The sequence below is a fragment of the Grus americana genome, chromosome 8, assembly GCF_028858705.1.
Source record: "Grus americana isolate bGruAme1 chromosome 8, bGruAme1.mat, whole genome shotgun sequence".
Lineage (NCBI taxonomy): Eukaryota > Metazoa > Chordata > Aves > Gruiformes > Gruidae > Grus > Grus americana.
In genome coordinates this window covers 14,752,280-14,775,203 of record NC_072859.1, presented here as the reverse complement: position 1 = coordinate 14,775,203, position 22,924 = coordinate 14,752,280, and the positions used below count along the sequence as shown (strand labels likewise).

Genomic DNA, 22,924 nt, shown 5'->3' with positions numbered 1-22,924 from the left:
AAAATGATGTTTTTCAAATCATTCTCCCAAATAGGACTGTCCCAAAACTTTTTCTTGTTCTGTTTCTCATTAGGTTTGTGTAGATCAATTGGTGTAAGCAACTTTCTTATCAGTCATCTTGAGCAACTAAAGGAAGACTGTATGATTACTCCACATGTTAATCAAGTGAGTGGATAAATATATTTAAAGTATCTGGGTTTGGGGTTTTGCTTTGGGTTTTTTGGTTAATAATCTCCTCCCCACCCCTATGCCTGAAAGACTACACCCAAACTAGCCTTAGTCATGCAATTTCTTGTCCCTCATTTCTATGGACATACTGAAAACCATTCAGGAAGATGACCTGAAGTGAGAGGGGGAAGGTCCTTCTTCCTTTTTTTTCCCCTAGTTTCTTCCAGGCCACTTGTTTGTGGCTGGTTTTGAGGCACAGACAAATGGCCCATGTGCCAGTTTTTGATGATAAAACAGTTTAGAAATAACATTCAAGGAGCACTGAACATTTAGCATCTCCAGAGTGAATACTGTTTTGGAGAGTCTGTGTTCAAATACTATATATAATTCCTCTAAAAGCCTCAGGTGATTACCTATCCATGGAAAGGTGCTGTTTCCCTTGCTCCCCCCCACCCCTTATTTCATATTCATATTTCAAGATCACATTAAATTCAGTGAACTTCTCACTTAGGATGGTGCTGTGAGAGCCCTGGCAAAATTTTTTTGCTGCCCTAGGCAGATAAAAACCGGCCACCTACATACCGGCAGACTTCCAGGACACTGACAACTATTCCCTTGTTGCAGTTTTCTGCCCACAGCTGTGCTGGAAGTTCATGCTCCCATTCCTACCACCTCCTGCCAGTGAAAGTGTGCGTATGTTAACATAGAACTGGGAGCTGGACTGGATGAAGTGCAGGCGTGTGCTTTTCCCCTTTTTGCAGGTGGTGAGGATTTCTGGCAGCTCTTAATGGTTTAATGTCATAAACAGCCACAAAAAGGTTGTGCAGAATGTGACTGTCAGAACCTAACATCTCCGATTTCTGCTGTCCACTAGACTAAAGGTTACTAAAGGACAATTATGAGTAATGTTAAATTAATGTAAAACCATATAAAATACTTAAATTCACTTAATCCAAATTAGCCGTTGAAATAGGTCTTAAGATGGGCAGGTTGATGACTGTTTAAGAATCAGTGAGTTTGCCAAGATATGATTGTGTCTCATTTTCAGAAATACTCACCTTCAAAGTCTTACTGGAGTTTGGCATAAGTTGTTACTGTCTGTTAAATGAGAATAGCCTTTCAGTGTCCTGCTAAATCACTGCAAGGAAAAAAAAAATGTAACCTTGGATTTGTTTTGAAATTTCCTCTTACCCACAATGTCAAAATGTTACCACTGTGTCAGCAGTGTTACTGGAGAAAAGTTGTTTCTTGATACTATTTGATGGCATCTCTCTTTCTGTGGCTGAAAAAGAGGAGAGAAAAAGTTGAGAGGGTGGTGATACTGGGGGGGTGGGAGGGTGCCCCTGCTGTATTCAGATAGTTGTTTCTTTAAGGTGATGCACAGCAGTCTTCCAAATTACAAACAAAAAACCAACAATAAAATATCCATGCCACTGCAAACTGCTCCACTTTGGACGGTTTTGTTATAACATTAATTTACACTTTTTAGAGTTACAGGAATCTTAAAAACCATAGTTCAGGTTATCCTCAAAAGAGTATTTATTCTGTTTCTTGCTTAGTGTTGGAGAGTTGCTGAGTCTGATGGTGAGATTACTTAAGCATTATCAAGTAACTAATGAATTCCTAAATTTAAATTGGGAATTCAAGTGCTGTACTGAATTCATGTTTCACTGTCCAGAATTTATACTACAAAAGATCTTTGCTATATTTATGCATAAAATAGCATACTCTTTCAATGAACTTATTTCTAACTACAGAACATTTACAAATAATAATTGTACACAAAGTCTAAATATTTAAGAAACAAGTGAAGGAAAATCACTTCCCTCTTAGCTGTGATAAATTTGCATAAAGAATTTAGGGTGTTCTTATGATGTTAAAATGGAAAGTTATTTTTTCTGTGAAGAGGAGGAACTAGGAAGGCAGGAGAAAGGAGGTTCTTTATTAGACTTTTACAGTCTTTGCAAACCAGGTAGTAAGCAATGCTTCTATTTTACAAACTAAGTTGTAAGCACTGTCTGTCTTGGTTCCTGGAAAAAACAGTATCATCAAGGCCTCTCTTTTCAAGAGTATAGTATTGTTAAGGTATTTAGTAGTAAATAAATAAAACCAAATATAAACTATTCTTCTCAAAATTCCATGTAGGAATGCTCATCATTATTTTTTCTGCTTTTATAGAAGTGCAAATTACTGCGTAATGACCTCAGAGATTTTGTAATGTTGTTAATATTGCCATTAATATTGAAACCTATTACGTAATTTTGTACAAGGTAGAAATGTATTTTAGTATTTTGAGGCATTAGGAAACAATCCCTTTGTACATAAACTCACCTGAACTGTTTCTCCATAGAGAAAACATTTCTAGGCTTTTATTTCATTTTTATAAAGAGAAATAATTGTGAGAGCGTGCATTCCCATGGAGAAACTGACTGAAGTCCAGATGCAGGGAAACTTTACCAGGCAAAAAGAATCCACAGCAGGGTGGAAAGAGTAAGGCTTTTGTATACCGTCATCCGAGGTATGACTTTCTAGGTCCGTGTGTCAGGATTGTTATTAGGCTCAACTTTTCCCTATTGTGTTATGACTGTCATAAAAACCAGCATGCATTTAGAGTTCCCCTGCAAACTATTCTATTAAACAAATGCCAATTTTTACACACAAATCATTCCAGGTAGAGTGCCAGAAAAGATCAAGATCTTTCTCTACCACCATGTGACGGATAGCCCTTGCCTGAGGAAAGTTTGGTGACTAAAATAGCAAGGGTGGGGCAAGCCAGGAAGTAGGAATTATTATTTTGAGGGGAAGCACATGCTGTCCACTCGCCCTATGCCTCTTCTAGCTCAGGATGCTAGTCCCTTGCATTCAGATGCTGCTAGAACCTTCCATAAAGTTTTCACAAGAAAAATAAATTCAGAGGTGCTTATTTTCTTTTATTTTATGCATTTGATTATTTTAGCAGTATATTTAAGAAGAAATTACTTGCTGCTACCAACACACAACTGCATGTGCCAAAACTCAATTCACAAAATTTGAGTCTCTTGATTCAGTGAAAGGCACAAAGTATAATCCTCCCAGGTGGGAAGTAGTTGTTGCTGTGTGTTCTGCTTGTGAAGAAGGCAGGTGACATCTCAGCATGGTCTTCTTGCTTTAAATTATTTCTGGTGTAACCTGGAACTGTGCTGCCTAGAAATCTTATTATTCCAGTAAGTAAATTCTGCTTGCAGTTATATTAGTAATAAATGCTGAATAAATCACCTGATGCCATAGGGGTGCTGCAGATTTTTCAGCATTTGATTCTAAATAATTGTTTAATATTTTCTAGGCTATGTTATTTGTTACGCTTAGTGTAAAGGACGTCTACTAAAATCGTTTATTACTGTTGTAATAATTGAGTAATACACCCTGCTTGCTCTTTCTTTTTTTCCCCTTATAGTTTTGCATAAAAACAATGAGAATATTTTCCAGTCAGCTCAGGTGCAAACAAGTGAATAATTATATGACCTAAACATTGGTCTTAGACATATAAACATGAAATACAAAGGCTACTCAAAGGTCAAGAAACATCAAAGGTTGAAGGCATGGATATGTCTGCTGCCTGAACCTTGTTCCCGAGTCCACCTAGTAATTTAGATCATAGCAGCTTTAGGCTGACTCAGCCCAGCCTTCAAGGGGCACAGTTTTTTCTTAGCGCATATTGAATGACTGCCAGCCTATTGTTCCTGACTATTGTTGTCTGAAAAGACAACATGTACTAAAGATGAGAAACAGGAAATGTTCATTTGTCCTCTTCATGGCAGAAGAAATTTTCCAGATTCCATGTGTTGAGGTAATTGTTCAGAAGAGTATTTTTCTTCAAAATGCGCAAGAGTTAGATCACTGCAACAATGGTGACAGCCAGTCACAAAAATAAATCACATGATTGTGTATTTTATAAAAGAAAACACTACCCATTTTCATCTGAATGCAGAGGAAGGTATGCTTCTTAAAATGTATAAGCTGTGGCATACTTATTTAAATAACATAGTAAGGAATATTACAGAGGTTCTCTTTTGGCTTTTGTTACATGCCAGAATATGTGGCTCTTCTGAGATCCTTACTTTCCAGTAACTTCTGTTTCCTTTTGCTTCCAATAACTATGTCTTTGTAGTTTGTTACTTTTCCTCTTTTAACTGGTTCTTGGCAATTCGTGATCTTCCTTCCTACAAAGGGTCTCCTTCACACTTCATTCCACAGCGTCATTGCTTCCCTGCGTAAGCCTTTGGTGACGCTGCACACAGAATACGGGATTTTCCATGTATAATCCATGCCAACAGGCTTTGCTTCTGAGGTCAGGTCCTCATCCTAAGGAAATTGTTCTAGTTGGTCTCTTGCAAACCCACTCCCTGTCCAGCCCCTGCCCCCCACACCTCCCCCCACCTCTGCAACTCAAAGACCATTAGTGAAGAAACAGGAAAGGAAGTAGATTTGGGAAATAGAAGGTAGTCTCAAATCACCAATAAAAATGACCTCATACTGACTTTCCCTATGCATTTGCATACGGTTCTCAAACACAGAGCAGAACAAGAGTGCAAGTCCAGCTGCAGGTAGGGCAGGCAACTGCTCCATGCACCTTACTTCTGGGGGAAGCATAAAATACATAGTAAACTATTGTGCCAATTAATGGTAAAATGCTTGTGGATTAATATCCTTCACACATCTTCTAAAACAGCTGTCTCCCAGAAGCAGTGATTTCACTCGTGTTGTATTTTTAAAATGAGAGAAAAATATTTTCATTTATCAATGATGTTTTCTACTAAATGTATTCTGAAGGTTTTCTCTAAAAGTTTATTTCCATTTATCTAAGGTTGAATACCACCCTTTCCAAAGACCTCAGGAGCTAGTGGATTATTGTAGGACCAGAGATATTGTTTTTGAAGGCTACTGTCCTTTAGCCAAAGGTGAAGCACTCACTCATCCTACTATCATTCAGCTGGCAAAGAAATACGGCAGAACTCCAGCACAGATTTGCATACGCTGGAGTATACAGGTAATGGAGGGTCTCTTCTCTCAGGAAAAAATGCAAATAGTTCTGGTTTTGTGCATCAAACCATAATTTATACAGGAAGTATTTTTGCGTTCAATATGTTCATATTATGTGAACTAACTGTGCTGTACTGGAAATTTGGAATGTAGTATGCAAAGCATGGCAGTATTTTAAATATGCAAATAATCTAATTGTAGAGAATAAAAAGAACCACCAATAAAAGAGAGATTTTCAATCTAAATATTACAAGCAATATGGGGCATCATTCCATTTCTGTCACTCAACACGAAGTACTAAGCAGTGAAATAGTATTAAATTGACGTAAACCACATAATCTGTGTTGGAACTATAACAGCAATTAAAAATAGCATATAGACATGTCAGTGCTCTCTGAAAAATGAAATTAAAACCTCAGAAGACATAAGGAATGTCTTGAAATATTTTCGAGAGAGATTATTTTCTTTGAAACTATGTAAATTTTAATGATGAGAAGCATTATGTTTTTCAGAATGGGATTGTCACTATTCCAAAGTCCACAAAAGCAGAAAGGATACAGGAAAACTTCAAGGTAAGATTTGGTTATGCACTCAAGTCTGACTCACATCGGAATTACGGCTTTTAATACTTTGGTTTGCCTGCCCTTTTTCCTGTACCAGTTTTATTATATTGGGGCAACTCAGTTAAAATTTGCAAATTATAGTACCATAAAATTATTACAATATAGTAGAAAATCTCATAAATGTCAGAAATCAACTGGAGGGTTAATCACTGTATATAAAAAAAAGATCCATAGAAAGACCTTTCATAGTTGATTTTTATTATTAATATTTTTATTACTTGACTGATTGTAGAACTTCCTAATCCGGTTATGGTTAGGTCCGTCTTGTGATAGACACATAGGTCAAATGGAAGGAGTGTGTATGCTATGCATAACACTGTGTGAAAGCTGTAAGACTCCCTTGGGGATATCCCAGACAGAGACCTTCCAAGGAAGTCACAGTCCTGCCAGAGCTGACTCTTCCCCTACCTTTTTCCTTCTACTTGACGTGCAGAGAAGGTCTCAGCATGAAGGGAATGGACAAAGAAAAGTGGGGAACGAATGAGGATTGCCAACATGATTCCTCCTACCCTTTTTTTTCCTTTTCGTACCAAATGCTTTTAATTCATTACTTCATTTTTCTCTCCATTTCTCTAATCTGAAAGTGTGCTTTCTTTGAGGGAGGTGAAACCACAACCACCTTATTGTCACTTCCAAAAATATCACAGGGGTATGAACTGTTTGGCAAATCAGGAAGAAACTTTGCAAGATTGGAAACTTCTGTCTGCTAGTTAAATTACTGTGTGCGTGTGTGTAGGTTTAAATCAATGTACATGTAATGAGGATTTCTCCTGGTGATTATGCCTGTTTATATAGCTCCTGCCTTGACTATTCTGACATGCACACTGCCTTCTGTGGTATAAGCATAGCTGTTTGTGGTACTGAATTGTGAACCAGATCAGAGAACAAAACCAGGTTAAAAATCCTTCCTTATTCTTTTTATTTGAGTTTTTTACTTTCCCCAATGATATTTTAAATCCAGATTACTTCTATTTTTTACAGAGTTTACTCTATGGCCTCACCAATTCATTTCACACAACTGAGGGAATGCATTGCAGCAAAACTTAAAACACTTAGAATGGAGAGGAGGAAGGGAGAACTGGCACAGTTATCGGATGTTGTTTATCACATCTCCCTTTTTTTTTTTCTTCTTTTCCCCATGCCTGTGTGTTGGCCTTAGTCTCTACCACCTCTAGTGAAGTTGGTGAAAGCATGGACCTTATTAAGCCCTCAGTATATAATATGTAGTATTTCTAGTTCTGTGACTGGTCCCTGGTTTAGGTTTAAAAAGCTTGAGCACTGAGATTTGACTACAAGGGTCATTCTAGCAGACAGTGATTGCTGTATCATGCAGGATGGGAAGAGCTCATTTGGCAGCAGTTCAGGCTCCACAGGAGCTTTTCATGAAGTATGGAGGAGCTCTGACAAAGACAACAGACCAACTTAAAGCAGCTTCAGTTCTGAAGTGATAATGTCCGAATAAGACACCTGCTAGGAACACACTAACACCGTCATTCATGGTGCAGGTCTCACCACAGGAGAAGTCGGTGGCTACAGTAAGAACCTATGCATGAAGACAGGTGGCTGTTTTCAAGTTCAAGTTAGTACTGAAGCACTATAGCACTGTATTAGCTGTTTCTGTGTTAGCTGATCCATGAGTGTTTTGTCTAAGTACACATAGAAAAGATAGATAATAGCCTTTGGTTTGCTAGCCTTGTAAATGTCCTGATACCTTCTGATAATTCTCTTTGGCATAAGTTCCAAGGAGAAGAACTGTAAGACTGTAAACCAAACATTGGGATAAAAGTGAAATACTAAGCTCAGGTTTCCAGAGGGATTGCAGTCAGGGTATTCATATACCTCTGGCAGTGACCATACAGAGTGCTGTCAAAACAAGCTTTGATACTACCATTGTCTTGGACCCTTGCCTGAGGCCAGAGTGCTGCACAACTGTCTTAACAGAGTCTACAAATAAAAAAGAATCACAAAAGGAGTAAAGGACCCAGAGGAACCTGTCAGCTTAGTGGAATATTGGTATATATCAAAATATAAGAAGAATTTCCAGACGGAAAAATATAGAAAAATTCTGCCTCCCATTTAAATGAATCTTCGCCAGTTTAAAGAAGAGAAACACTCTTGATTCTCTCTGTTTGTGATGTTAACTATATATGCATTCCCATAGGTCTTTGATTTTACAATAGCAGAAGATGATATTGAAATTCTGAATGGAATGCATGATGGGCGACATGTGTCCTGGGACCCAAGCCTTATTGTGTGAATGAAGGTTTGTGCTTTTTCCTTTGTCAGTCATCAGTGAGTCACACCATGTAATTTAAATTTAGGGAAGGTTACAATAAGAATATAATTGTAAAATTAATGTCTGCTACTAACTGATTTGAAATCCTTGACATTGATAACAGATAAAAGATATTTTTGAGGGTAGCACTTTTGTATAGAGATCTTACATTTCTGTCTCAAATCCTGATCCATAGTTCATTGTGCAAAGCCTCCTATTTATGCTACTGACCCTGCATCATGCATCAGGCCATTTAATCAAAGAGTACAAAGAGATATGTCTTCTTTTAAAATGCCACCTACTAGTGTACAACACAGGTGTTAAGTGTGAAATAATTTTTCAAGTATTTTTAGAGGGATATAATGTATGAAGAAAATCTCCATTAAAAATATAATCTCACTGTAACAAGCAATATCTGAGCATTACCCAAAAAAGTTTTATGCCTATTATTGCATAATAATGGCATTGACCCAGAGAGTTCTATGCATATGATTTACTAGCCTATAGGTATAAAAAAGTAGAAATCTTTCCAGAGAAGTCCACGTACAAATAAACTATCTGCATGGCTAAGAGTTGAGCAGTGAGCTCTAAGAGCCAAAGAGGCATCTTTGTTATTACTCATCTTTTTCTTTTAGTGGCAATTCTGGTGAGTTTTGTATAGCTTTTAGTGAGAATTAGTTTAGCTTTCATTTTGGATTTGTCCAGGAAATCTCATTAAGAGACTATACTGTTCCTCAGACTTCCTTAGAAAATATGTATGTATATGGATAGATGTAGATATATGTAGTTTACAGATCTGTTTTGAGAAATATGTCTGCAGAGTCTTTTATCGGCTGAGTATTCAACTTCTAGTCCCATTGGTTTGATATTTTAGGAGTTCCTGTGTCTAGAAAGGTATGGAAAATCTGACTATGATTTATATTGTGTGTGGACTTCCTGAAGCAGTTTTCCCAGTGCTGTTCTGCTTTAGTCATATCGTGAAACAAAGCTCCTTAGTTTTTTATCAGAAAGTGACTTACAGCAATCATACATTCTAGCCTGCCTTGTTTGTCCTCAAAGTAGAGCTTCTATACAGCCTGGCTAAAATACAAACAAACTTAGCTTTTTGAGAACAGCTCCTCAGAATAATTGGCTGGTTTTTCCTGGTAAACATTTCCACAGAAAAATTGTCTAGATTTGCCTCTGGAATCATTAATGTATTTTTTATTATTTAAAAATGCAACATATTGTATGAAATGCTGTGCTTACTAATACTTGTATGATGTACTGTTCCAAGAAAGATCCACAATATCCACAGTAAGGGTATTTTCTAGAGTTTCAAGTGTGACCTGCAGTTTGGGATGCTTCAGTATCTGGGAACGCCACTTTAGGTGTCTTAAGAACAGCTACGTACCTGGCTTAACTGTTGTGATGAAGGGTTCAATAGTTCTAAAAAGTAAGGCTTATTTATAAAATTAAGGTAATTTTTAGGCTTTTTTTTTTTTTTTAGCTTTTGCAGAAAATTATGGCAATGACTAAGTGAAAATTGGAAAAATTGTCCAGAAATAAACCTTTCTACCAGTGGTCATCAGCTAATCCTGCTTTTGAAAAGTCACTGTGTAGAACAATACCTTAGCAATATGAAAAATACCTGTTACTCTGCTGTTGAGGGACTCCTTGCTTCACAGTGTATCTGAAGTCATAAAACGAGGAGTAGAAGTGAATTGTGTGCCTCTGTGGCTTTTTAGCAGTGAAGACTTTCTCAGAAACGAATCAGATCAACATACTATTTCCAACACAAATTACACATACAAAGTGAACTAAATCTATGTGTGCTAGTAAATTCTAGCTTCAGTATTAGCAGAACAGTATCAGTTAGGACTAGTTACATGGCTAGAAGTCCCATGTTGGTCAGAACAGCTTGGAGGGGGGAGGGGGGTGTTCTGCGCTTATTTCTGACTGATTACCTTCCTGTTCTGAGCTAAACAGAACTAAACCAGATTTTCTTGCTAATCCCTAACATAGATGACTTCAGGCTACAGTGAGGATGCCTTCCTAATTCATTGATATATTTCGTTGTTCCCTCTGTCAGAGATTTTACAGTGGTTTTTATGTCTGCATATGCTTTTGCTAGGAAGCCAAGCCACCATTTTCTCTGATCTAGATCATGGTATCCAAGCAGTATAATAAGTAATGAAAGGCATAATCAGATAGAAATAGTATAACTAAAAAACCATTCTTCTTAAGGAGCAGTTGTGGCAAGTTACGTTTTTAATCTGATACTTTCCTAACTACCTTCAGACTTAATTATTGTTGATTCAGGACTTTTTTCTGTGGTGGTTTTTGGTGGAGGTTTGGGGTTTTTTTTAGGTTTGGCTTTTGTTGTTGTTGGATTGTTTTGTAATCTTTCCTGGCAATTCCTTTGCTACCAGGTAGTGGCTTTAGAACTACAGAAGAGTTTAATTTTCACTATGTACGAAGCTGAGTGAGGCAATATAAGCTTTTTAAGTGCCAGGACTCAGCTGACCCTTGCTATTTTTCTCCCAGGTGTGGTGTGCAGTTTTGCACATTGTGCCATCACTAATAGCCATTGTTTCCTGCCAGAAGCTGTAATTGCCCCAAGAGGCAGGAACCCTGTTATAGCCTATGTGGTTGGCATGTATCACTGGAGCCTCTTCCTTTGAATATGGCATTCACAAGTTTTATACTATGTTAGTTAATTTAGAATAATTGAGCAAATCCTCGTTTACTTTTGATCAGGTTGCAGAGGGAAAGACATACTCCGTGGATTCATATTTTATGCTCCTTTCCACAACTAAATTGACATTACAGATGTAGATAGTTTTCTTTTTAAGCAAAGGTTGCTGAAGAGTAAGTCCACATCACCTCATCTAAATGAACATTTCTAAAGTACCGACAACTTTGATCATAGTATAAAGAAATACAACAACTAATAAGAAATTGAAAAGTGAACAGTAGTGAGATTTTAGGGGTAGCAGTGAGGAGTGGTGTACTGTAATAGATGCAGAACCTGGAAGACCAAAAGGATATAAAAGTGCTGAACATACAAAATCAGGAAGTTTAACTCCATGTTTTATTTCATCTTTGGTCAGTTAGCCTGGAGGTGCTCATTTTTAAAGGTTTTTTCTGGGGGGGGTTGTTTGTTTGTTGTTTGGTTTTGTTTTGGTTTTTTAAACTCAGAATTCATCCCTCAAGTGAATTCTTGGAATAATATGCATATTCTTCCCCAGGGCTGAAATTCCTCCTCTTGTCTATATTTCTGTAAGACAAACTTTCTCTAGAGAGAAAACTTTCAGCTTTCTACAATGACCTTTGTTAAGATACAGCAATGCATCCTATTTCCAATGTAACCCATCATCTTGCCAACAGGAACAGGGAATACACCTGAAAATTGAAGGCACTTTTTCCTCCATGTTATGTGGGTCATTTATGGTAGTGACTGATTGGGGCACTCCTTTCTAGTTGAGATAAACCATTATTTAAAATAAGATACAATTTATCAGTGTTATCCACTGAAGTGCAATCAGCTGCCTTTACAGGAGCACTGTGGCTTTTAATGGAAGGGAACTCTCTTGAAACAAATAAGGAAAGGAAAAAAATAAACTGAAAGTCAATGGAAAGGGTGAGGCCATTTTCTGTGCAGCCAAGTAGCTTCCTGTCTGACTCTGGCTCCGTCTGTCCTTTTTCTTGCCTGTTTCTGAATTTCATCTTTTATATATCTTTTATATTACTGGACACGAAGGTACCTAAGAATGTTTCATTGGAAAATAACAGGAATGGTTTTGTGAAGTGCATACTTCTGGAAATTTTTTTTTTTAATCAGGCTGCAGAAGTGTTTCTACCACACCTGACCCCCAGCATAATTTACAATACATTTTTGTGACTAGCAACTGTAATAAAGCAACTGTAATGCTAGTAAGTTCACAAATGCACTAAGCCAAGCAGACTGCATAATTTTTTTTCACTGTGGTTAACACCAGATTCTTTTTTTAACATAGCAGTGCTGAACTTTTCTGACAAGAAAGCTGACGTTAACCCCATGTTTTTGAAAACGGGGACAAAGGTGGAGTAGCTCTTGCTGACACTAATTGAATCCAAGTGGTTAACTCTTTCCACAGTGCCACACCCCTTCCAAAGCTTTGAAGCTTATCTCTGACTATAGTGCATTGGGGAAAAATAACAGATAAGCCAACCTTCTGGCAATTTTTCATGTTGCTGTGCTGGGAGTTTTGGCACTTTTTGCAGCCTCCATTAAGATGTCTGCGCTTCTGAAAGAAAATACCAAGCATTTGCACTGTCTTGTACTGTATCTTGTAGTGATGCGGCCTTACTATCTGTCTTTATGAATGGCTGCTTATCCATCTGCAGCATCACCTAGGACTAATTAAAAGTGCCAGGACATTACAGAATATTAATGACTTCTAAGGGACCAGAGCATGAGTACTACCTCCAAAACTTGCTACTACCCATTGAAAAGAAAAAAAAAAAAAAAGAGGACAAACCCAAAAATTAATTTACATCAATTACGCTGATACTTATTCCCAGTGACGTAAGACCTATCACTCTGTAAGCCATTGAACCATTGTAGGCATAGTTGACATTATGGGATGTGCTTCTCTAAGCAACTTTGCACAGATCCATTGTACTAATCTCGATTGCTGTGCCCAAGAGGAATGTTTAATAGTGGCTTTGCTGGCCAGTGCCCTTTGAGAACCACTCTGTAGCTGAACTACTAATAGGATATTCAAGAGTATGTTAGCAGCATTACCATCTTATTAATGATTACTATGTTATTTTCTCCAGCAAAATAGATTTCCAGGACCTTCTAGATGAGGCTTTAAAATTCCAGTATAATGAACTAATGCTGAGTTCATAACCTGGCAGTGAAATTTTGGGGGATGTTGGGGGGTGCACAATTACATTCAGTTTCATGGTAACGAAGAGAGCAGAGATTGTTGGGTTGTTTTGTTCTGGTTTGGTTTTCTTTTTTCTATGAATTCATTCTTTCATTCTCCATTGAATATCCATAAGTATAATGTTGCCGAGATGAATTTATAGTAAATTACGTGCTTTTGGTGCGATATAAAGGTGGTGAAAGATTAATCCGAAGCATAGCTATCAAGGTCACATATATACTGTGGTGTAAATTCACTTCTGTGATGCTGAAAAAAATATATTTAATGGACTCTTTATATTAACGAAACAGCAACCAGCTATTTTATATCACATGGTTTGTGAGATTTTTTTGCATGATTATAATGAATCCCTTATAAACCAGATATAAATACCTTTGATCTGAAAAATTATCACAGGTCGTTTTGTTTTCCAGGAAATGGTTATTTTAGCGCTTCTCTCCCAGTATTACAGATAACTAATGTCTGTAATCTGCCAAATAATTGTGGATTTTTCATCTGAGACTTCTGTTTCTTGAGAATAGCATCTTAAGTTCAGTTATATCCATTAATGTCTTTAGTTTACCCTAGAAGAAAATGTACAGTAGGACTTCAGTTGACTGATATGTATCACGGGAATAAAAAATAAACCTTCAAGAAGTTTTCTAATGCCACATTATCCAGTTTCATTAGTGTAGAACTTCAGCTATATTTTAATACATATGAAACAAACCATACATCGTGATTAGATGTATTAAAGTGTTATGGTTTTGGGTGCAATGAATTCAAGTAAAACTATTGCACGTCACTTTCTCAACTACTTCAATTCTTTCCACTTGGACTTTAGTTTTTCCTAATATTATAGTCAGCTTAGTGATCTAATAATAAAGTAAAAGTTCTCACAAAAATTAATATAGCTAACTTTTTACAATAGCCCTTTAAAACAAAAAAGGCTGTTTAATTAATATTATCAATATCAAGAACTTAAAATAAAAACAGATTACCTAAATTATAGAATGCTAATACTAAACAAATGTGTGCTTTAGTCTTTGCAATGTTCTCATTGCTTTTCTTTTTTTTCTGTCTCCAAACCAGGTTTTTTATTTTAATCTGAGGGAAGAAGATATGGAATTTTCGAATGCTATGAATATCAACAGAAAATTAATTCATCTAACCTATCCACTGTGGAAAGGATAATTTAAAACCAGATTGTTCTATACTACAAAAATGGTGCAAGTAAAACATTAATTAAACTGAACAATGGATCTAAATTGTTATCTTGGGTACTCAGTACCTAATAAATATCAATCAAGAATCACTATCAATGGCTTGTATTTACTGTTAGGTTAACAAATTAATAAAATCATTTGGTTTACTCTTTTCTTCGGTGCTTTTGTACAGATACAGAAATGCTTACTTTCAGCATTGTCTCTGTTTTTGCGGAACTTTCTGGCATATTCTCCCAGTATGGGTTGAGCTATCTCACAATATTATAATTAAGTTTCTTTTGCCTGCATGTGCTTAATTTAAGGTGTTATTTTAACCCATTTGAACAAATTAGCTTGTGTGGTTTGGGGTTGTTTTGGTTTTTTTCCTTTATAGATTTGGAAAAGTATTAGTTATTCTTGGTACTTTCTTTGTGAGCAAAGCTGTTTCAAGGATCGCCTGTGTTGACCTAGCACATCAGGGAGGAATGGCTCTGGTTTGTGGCCAAAGTTGAGTCAGGATGAATAGAAGTACTTTTTGCTTATATAAAGATTTTTGAAGATGCAGAAGAGTAATGTGTTGGAGAAAAATCCTTTGCTAATCTGTCTCACAGGGATTTTCTGTATCTTTTCAAGATGAATAACGTTCACACACTGCTTTGATGCAACTGTGAGTTGTCCAGAACAGTACTGTCTTCTGGTGGTGTCAGAGGCCACCCATCTATTAGTACGCAGGCTTTAGGAACACCCCAGCTTCCAACTTCTTTTCTGACAAGATCTCAAAGCATTTTCCTGCAAGAAAATTGCCCTGTGACTAGCCAGGTTTCTGAAATCCCCACCACACTGAGTTCCGGTAGGAAGTTCAAGACCTTTGGTTGTCACAGGAGGTCAATTTTTTTTTTTGTGCCAGACCCTGAAACATGAATTTCTGCTCATCCTAAAAACTCGAGTATCTAAGAGCATATACGTATTCAGGATCCCTGTGAACAAAAGTGTCTGCCTATTTATGCTTGTGCGCATGTTGCAGAAACTTTTTTGTAACCAGTTTACGCAGGTTAAGCTGCTTTTATGTATGTTTGGTGTCATAATGTGCACAGCCCTCCGCAACCCCCCCCTCCCCTTCCATTTGACTGAGGCCTGCATTCTGGTTGTTTCAGAAATGGTGCATGAATAACATTGTGTTGTCCTTTCTCCTTGTTCTGACTGTAGGTGATTCAGAGTCAAGTTCTGAGAGGAGCTATATATACCCTGGATTTCTGTATTGTATTTCATAGAAGTACAAGCTTCCTTACCACGGGACCTTGTGGTTGGTGAGGCACTGAGAAAAGTTCTCATTCTGTTGGTAGGGATGGAGTATAACCCTGGCGTAAATCACTAAACGCCTACCATTGTACTTTTGGTAGCCTTGGCTGGACCAACCTGAATTTACCTCTGTTTGTGTTTCAGCTCTTGTAAGCAGGGTACAATCTGTGCAGCTGAGCCATGTTAACCTGTCATCTCTGAGGTTTTAGACAGCCGTCAGTGCAAATCCAGCTGATCTGGGTTCATCTCCCTGAGAAGAATGAAGCTGTATTTCAGTTTCATCTCTGCTGTGATGTCAAGAGGGATATAAATGTGTGTGGTCATCTAATTTTAATGATGCTTTTTGTGATACAGATACCCAGGTGTTTGGAGTGGAACTGAAATTGCCCAGGTATTTTACACAGCTTCTGACAAATAATTTCTTGGATGTCACATCTCTGAGTTGGAGCCCTCTCAGTTAACCACTAACCTAGACATGAAAGCCTGTACATCTGACTACTGAAACCCTGAGTCATTCTATCCTTTAATTAAAGTATAGTCCTTTAATATGTTCCTCTTGCTTAAAATTATGAGATAATTATTTCCTAGAGGAAAATACCTAATGAATGCACTTTTATTTAGTGTTTTCTATAAATTAGCTAAATAAGGGGGAAAGCTTGAAATATCTGGGCAGTTGCAGGGGATGCATATGTCAACCTCAAGCGTGATTTATCTTACATGCATTTTCTGACAGTTGTAATTTAACAGCTGTATTTTCCTCCAGGCTCTCAGGAGGCTAAACATCTTTTCAAGTTTCTAGCTTTGTGGTGGAAGAGTAAATGTCTGTTTGCCATTTATCTGAGTCATTCTGGGAGAGGCGTGGAGCAATTGAAGCGTGACTATTAGCATAAATGAGAGGGACTCATCCTGAGGGTAGTGTTACTCTTACACCTTTCAGAGGAAAGCTGCTTCCCCATAACAACTGCTACTGCTACTTGACTGGCGTGATACTATGAACTAAAAGATGTAATATATTGAGTTCTGGTCTATTGTGATACTCTTTTGCATTTCAGTTTGAAGTGGAGTTAGAGAACAGAGCAAGGAAGGAAGAGGAAAATTTCTGCAGTAAGCGCAACAGTAGGTTACTGACAGTTAGCATTTCATGTACACTGAGGTGGTTTTGCTTTTAAAAGTTTGAAGAGAGAAGGAATTATAAAACCTGAACTCACTTCTTAGTCTCTCTGTAATAGCACTGTTACCGCTGTAAGTAGTTGTCATTGACAATTTTGTTTTAAAAAAACGAATTTAAAACTTTTGGTTTTTTTTCAAACATCTAGGTATGTTACATCATCCTCTGAACATTGATGCTTTTTGCACATGGAAACACCAACACAGGGTCATGTTTGACAGTGGTGTAAAGCAAGTTTCCCCTTGGCCTTGGGCCAGTGCTGACTTCTGCCTTCGTGGGGTGCTGGCTGGCACCCAGTCAGGCTGGTGCACGCTCCCGAGGAGCCGCTGGAGAGTTACCAGTGCCACAAGCGTGGGTGACACCCTGCAGCCACTGGGCCTGCCAGGACAAAACCACGCCTCTGCATACCCCCAGCTTGGCAAAGTGGGAAAAAGGGAAAAGCCTCTTCCAGGTATTTCCTTAAACATTACCTATAATGTCCCCCAAGAGCAAGGACTGAGGTGGCACGCAGGATCCTCCCTTTGGCCTTATCCCTCCTGTGCCTACTCAGAAAGAGGAAAAAGATGGGGGAGGAAGATGTCCACCGGCACGCCCGAAGGCGCAGAGGCCGGGGTCGCGGCCGGCGGGGCCCCGCTGACACGTACTTCCCCGGGCGGCCCCAAGTGAGCTGCCTCCTTCCCTGAGAGGAGGCGAGGGCCGCCTTCCCGCGGGGCCGGCAGCGGGAGCCGGCGGCGGCGGCCAGGGCAGGGGCGGCTGGAGCGCGGCCGGGGCAGCTCCCCGCCTCACGCCTTCCTGGGCTTTCCGCTTCTTGGCCCCTCTTTCTTCCCCAGGCCCGTGGGGGTCTATAAAAGCCCCGGCACAGCAGCGCCCGCGGCTGCTCCCTTCGCGGCGGGCAGGGCCTGGAGGGACGGGACGGCCGGGCGGGGCGGCGAGGCGATGATGCCCCGGTCGCCGGCGGGGCGGCTGCGAACTGTCGGACTGGGCGTGCAGGTCCCTTCCACGAGCCCGCAAGGAGGGAGGAGTTAGAAAGGAGTAGTCGGAAACGGGGTGGAGAGCAGCAGCTGCAGAAACATTAAAACCACCGAGCCCCCGGCCCGACCGCTGGAGTCGCTCCGCGGGCACTAAAGATGCGCAGGGCTGATGCGGGCTCCGCGCCGCGCTTGAGCGAGGTAAGTCTCGGGGAGCCGCGGCCGTGCACCGCACCGCGGGGCCGCCCCTGCGGAGCCTGGTGCCGTCGCGAAGTACCGGCGCCGCGGCTCGCTTCTCGGCGCGTCCCCCCTGGAGGTCCCGAAACAAAAGAGGCGAGGTGACCGTCCGGCACTTGCCGTGCCCGGCGTGGTGCCGCGTCCGGCGGAGCCGGTGCGGGACAGGAGCGGTGCGCGCTAGAGACCGGAGTGGTGCAGGAGTGGTGCGGGCTGGAGCCCGGGAGCAGAGCGGGGAGCCGTGCCCGCTTGGCCTCACGCCTCCAGCTTTACCCCACTTAGGATGTAATTTAACAACTCTGCTTGTTCTTTCCTTGCATGATTTCACGTCTTTAATTCTCTTTACATGTATACTAGAAAATGTTTATATGTAAACCGAGTTTCCTCTATATCAGCATTCCTTAATCGTGCCCATTTCAAAAACTTGCAATGCTAATTATTCAAATGCAAGGTATTTTTTGCCATTCTTGGTTTCAGACCCACAGAATGGGCTTGCTGTCTAGCTTGTTTACATATTTTTCTGTATTTTTCTAAACTTTTTGCTGCTGCGGGTTTTGTAAAGCATGTGCGTTCTTTTATTTAGCAAGGGCATCCCTTTCCTGTTTACAGCTTTGAGATGATCTCTTGCTTATATACATCAGTGAATTCACCACTGTTTGAGATGGCATCAGTAAATTGCATAACTGGCCCCTTCTAAAACACATTCAGACTTTATTAGTGGAGAAGAATACAGGTCTCCTGACAATTTCTGTGCAGATCTTTCACACATTTGCAGTTAAATGAAATCAAGCCCTTTCCCTTTCTAAATCTCTGCTGTTGTATTACAAGGTGTGTTTTCTACTGAAGAAAAAGTAACACTAGAACTTACTGCTGGGGAGCTTTGAGATCTTTTGCATTGGAAGTCCAGTAAAGCAGTCCTTGCCGACTCCAATTTAGCTGTTCGGCTTTGCGTGACAGAACTTACTAGCTTTACCTATTGAACACACCTAACCATCTTTTAAATGTATTTTAACAGCTGAATGAAATGGACTCCCGTATGATTACACTTGCAACTCTGATGTACAATTAAACTGGCAGATTATCTTAAACCATTTATCATTTGTTACATTGTTCGCCTTCCTTCTTTTAACTCTGGGCTTTGTGCCTCTTGTTCTCAGGGCTGCCATTTCTGAGGTTGTGCAGCAGTGCCAGGCAGGCTGCAGGGCCAAGGAGCTGCGTGACCCAGTTTGCGCTCGGCATCACCATCCAGTGGCCACTGGGGAAGCAGTGCCCAGCCGGGCACCATGAGTTCCGGCACTACTGCTCCGCTCAAGGTCGTCAACAACCGCGCCAACACTGATGTCAACTATGTCATCAAAGAGCATTATAATTACACGGGAAAGCTAAATGAGAATGCGGACAGTGGAATAAAAGTGACGTCGGTGGTTTTTATCATCATTTGCTGCTTTATAATCTTAGAGAACATTTTTGTCTTGCTCACCATCTGGAAAACCAAGAAGTTTCACAGACCCATGTACTATTTCATTGGGAACTTGGCTCTTTCAGACTTGCTGGCTGGTGTGGCTTACACTGCCAACCTCCTGTTATCTGGACACAAAACCTATAGCCTCACCCCCTCCCAGTGGTTTGTAAGAGAAGGCAGCATGTTTGTTGCCTTGTCAGCTTCTGTGTTCAGCTTGCTCGCCATTGCCATTGAGAGATACATCACCATGTTGAAGATGAAACTCCACAATGGCAGCAACAGCTTCCGCTCCTTCTTGCTGATCAGTGCTTGCTGGGTTATCTCCGTGATACTCGGGGGACTCCCGATCATGGGCTGGAACTGCATCAACCTCTTGTCCAACTGCTCCACTGTGCTGCCTCTCTACCACAAGCACTATATTCTCTTTTGCACCACCGTTTTCACTGGCCTTTTGCTATCTATTGTCGTCCTCTATTGCAGGATCTACTCCATGGTGAGGACTAGGAGCCGCAGGTTGACATTTCGGAAAAACATTACCAAAGCTACTAGGAGCTCAGAAAAGTCGCTAGCCTTGCTCAAGACAGTGATCATAGTCCTGAGCGCCTTCATCGCCTGTTGGGCTCCCTTGTTCATCCTGCTTTTACTGGATGTGGGGTGTAAAGTGAAGACCTGCCCAATCCTCTATAAAGCAGAATATTTCTTAGTACTGGCCGTGCTCAATTCAGCCACGAACCCTATCATCTACACCTTGACAAACAAAGAGATGCGGAGAGCTTTCATCAAGATTCTGTGCTGCTGTAAATGTCCCCCGGCAGATTCTGGGACCAAATTCAAGAGGCCCATCATCGGAGGGATGGAGTTCAGCCGGAGTAAGTCTGACAACTCATCCCACCCACAGAAGGAGGAAGGTGACCGTCCTGAAACAATCATGTCTTCGGGCAATGTTACCTCGTCGTCTTAGGAGTAACTATGGGGGTGTATTTCAGAGCCTTCCTCCGAAACTGGGGAGCTGAGATGCCTCCTGCTCACGGCAGCAGCGTTGGGCTAAGTGAGCAAGTAGCATTAGTTCTAATGAGGCAAACGGTGCACTTGCGAGGCTGGAGTTCAAGAAATGGGACAGACTGTTCTGGCTTGAAAATCTTTTTCCCTGGAGCATGTTTTGTCTTTGCGCTGAGGCAGCTCAGGATTGTCAGGCGCATTCATATCCTGGAATCTCCTTAGTAACTCTGAAAGACTGATGCCTTGGTGAAATGATGCCTGGTGTGTGTGAGAGAAAGAGAGAGGGGGGAGGAGGGAGAATGAATCTCTTTTTTTTTTTTTTTTTTTTTTTTTTGTTCCCCCTGTGAGAAGACTGTGAAGTTATTTCTCCTTTACTTGCGGCAAACCACTGACACAAAGATCTTTCTGTACTGAGTTTAGTGGTGGCTCTGGTATAGTTGGTCAGAAGCATTTGTTTAGTACATAACAAGGAAAGAGATGACACAAATATAATTTAGACGATGTACAACCATAATTTGGCATCACTTTCCAGAGTTTGTAGTTAAGTCATAAGGTTTTATTTGCAGAGTCCAAAGCTGTTGGGGTTGTATTTAGCAAGATCATAGCTGTGAATTTTTGCTGTTGGTCCATATTACATTTGAAGACCATGAGCCAGGCTCTGCAGTAACTTTCACCTGTACAATTCCGTTGACTGCGTCAGATTTTATGGAGTAGCTCAGAGAAGCATTTCGGCCCATACGTTGATTGCCTTGTTATTCTATAGCATTAAGCTGCATTATCATGACAAAAGCAAGGTAGAACTAAAGGTCATTTTTCTTTAAGATGACTGAAGGTAAATCTACTAGTATAAGATGCTATTGACAACAGCAGGATTTTTGCCTAAGCAAGAAGAGTTAAAAACTAAAGGGGCATTTCAGTGTCAGGTTCACAGTCTTTCCAAAGGTAAAGAATGGTCAGAAAATCTGAAAAGAATACCTTGAGTTTCAGAAAAATAAAAGGAAAGTTGAAGTGAAATTACTATAGATAAATGCACTTCCATAATAAAATGCAATACATTTTGGCACATTTTATTAATGTTTATAATTTCAGCAAGCATGTCTGTATTTTATCAGTTCATGGAAGAAGTACCTGTCATTAAATTGAATGTATTTGTTTTACAGCATCGTTTTTACTCCTCTATTTTTCTAACCTGTGCTAATGGGGTTGAATGTGTACAATGTAAATAAGTTATTAAGATGCAGGAGTCTTCATGCACCTAGAGTATTACTATAACAAAAGTGGTATATCAGGGATAGCTGAGAGCAATTGACTGATTTACAGTTTTCGGCAATTCCTAGAAGTCGTATTTTGTAAAGAAAATTTATTGCCTTTGTAGTAAAATTTCCAGTGCAATTAAACTGATTTTTTTTTCTGGTTTAAAAAATAGTATTTAAAATGTTTCTGACTTTTATTGTTCAATTTGCACATAGCTTTATTGACTTCTGAACATTAATAAACTGATTTTTTTTTAAAGATTGTTATCAGAATACTAGTAGTTTTGTACTATTGGGGGAGTTTCTTGCCACATGTGGTTTCTTGTTGATAGAAGTCAGTGAAAGAATTCCTTGATTTCAGTACGTGCTGGGATTAAGCCAATTCTGTGGGGACATAGATGCATAATGCCACTTACAGGATCATGTAAAATACAAAACGAACGCTAGAATACAATTTGTCATCACCACATGCTGTATCGAAATGCCATTAAAAGAATCCCTACAGTAGCGATTTTTCTCCAACAGCTAATGAAGTACAAACGGAAGAAAAACCAGATGCCTGCTAGTAGAATAAGTGAAATAATTCACTAATCACTAATATAATTTGTAAGTTTAATTCTTAGCTTATTGCAAACTTCAAGGAAGGTTATGAAATGTAGAACGGTGCCCTCAGCTGTGTAACCACTGCAGCTCCATTGGGTCCACCAGCAAAGACTGTGGCAGCATAGCTGAATAGGTACTGTGCTGCTTCTTCCAAAGGCTTGACTTCCATTTCCTCTCTTGCAGCCATTCCCTCTCAGTATTACTTTTAAGTTCCATGGAGCTCATACAGGATGCAGTTGGAGTGTGAAGATAAACCTCACCTTCTTGTACTGTATGTCATCACTGTGCAAGGTTTACTGTGGGAAACAAGAGCCTACTCACCGAGGAAGGCTCTGGGTCATAACCTCACTTCCTGAAGGAAATTCCAAAAATGCCCCGAAGACAAAAGAGTGGAAACAGGCTGGAATTTCTCTCCATCTGTCTGCCTGTACGGAAGGAATGATTTCATGTGTGCTCACTTCCTAGGCTTTTAATTAGTGACCTGAGCAGGGCTGGAAAAAATGTTAAATCTGTATTTGCACACAAGATAAAGTCCCTCTTGGCTCAGGCCTTCGCTTGGGCAGGGATGGTTTACGCCGGGTGCTGACAGTCATGAGGCAAAGCGCTGCTTTGTCCCAGGGATAAAGTCACTTTTGTGCAGAGCACCAGATGTATATAAATGATGAAAGTCCAAGTTAAGCTCTCAACATGCTACAAGTGAGGCATAAAGCCAAGGTACAGGGATGTCTGAATTCGTAGGGGTGTGTTTATCCT

General features: G+C 39.9%; 2 protein-coding genes across 5 annotated transcripts in view; both read left to right on the top strand.

Annotated features, from left to right (window-relative positions):
* Nucleotides 1-16,777, top strand: part of LOC129209319 (uncharacterized oxidoreductase ZK1290.5-like) — a 50,052-nt gene extending 33,275 nt beyond the window's left edge. For all 4 annotated transcript variants that reach the window (XM_054833578.1, XM_054833579.1, XM_054833580.1 and 1 more), the window contains 5 exons: nt 74-165; nt 5,012-5,194; nt 5,700-5,759; nt 7,972-8,073; nt 14,073-16,777. In XM_054833578.1, the coding sequence (XP_054689553.1) occupies nt 74-165; nt 5,012-5,194; nt 5,700-5,759; nt 7,972-8,067 (431 nt within the window). In that variant the 3' untranslated portion in view covers nt 8,068-8,073; nt 14,073-16,777. The remainder of the gene's footprint in view (nt 1-73; nt 166-5,011; nt 5,195-5,699; nt 5,760-7,971; nt 8,074-14,072) is intronic.
* Nucleotides 16,778-17,186: 409 nt separating this feature from the next.
* Nucleotides 17,187-21,829, top strand: S1PR1 (sphingosine-1-phosphate receptor 1). The gene is made up of 2 exons (XM_054833577.1): nt 17,187-17,821; nt 19,012-21,829. Exon 2 carries the CDS (start codon nt 19,138-19,140, stop codon nt 20,275-20,277), a length of 1,140 nt encoding a protein of 379 aa, XP_054689552.1. The 5' UTR covers nt 17,187-17,821; nt 19,012-19,137; the 3' UTR covers nt 20,278-21,829.
* Nucleotides 21,830-22,924: the final 1,095 nt, after the last annotated feature.

What these genes read in the sequence shown, in the direction of transcription:
- S1PR1 (XM_054833577.1), top strand. Translation starts at nt 19,138, where the DNA reads ATGAGTTCCGGCACTACTGCTCCGCTCAAGGTCGTCAACAACCGCGCC.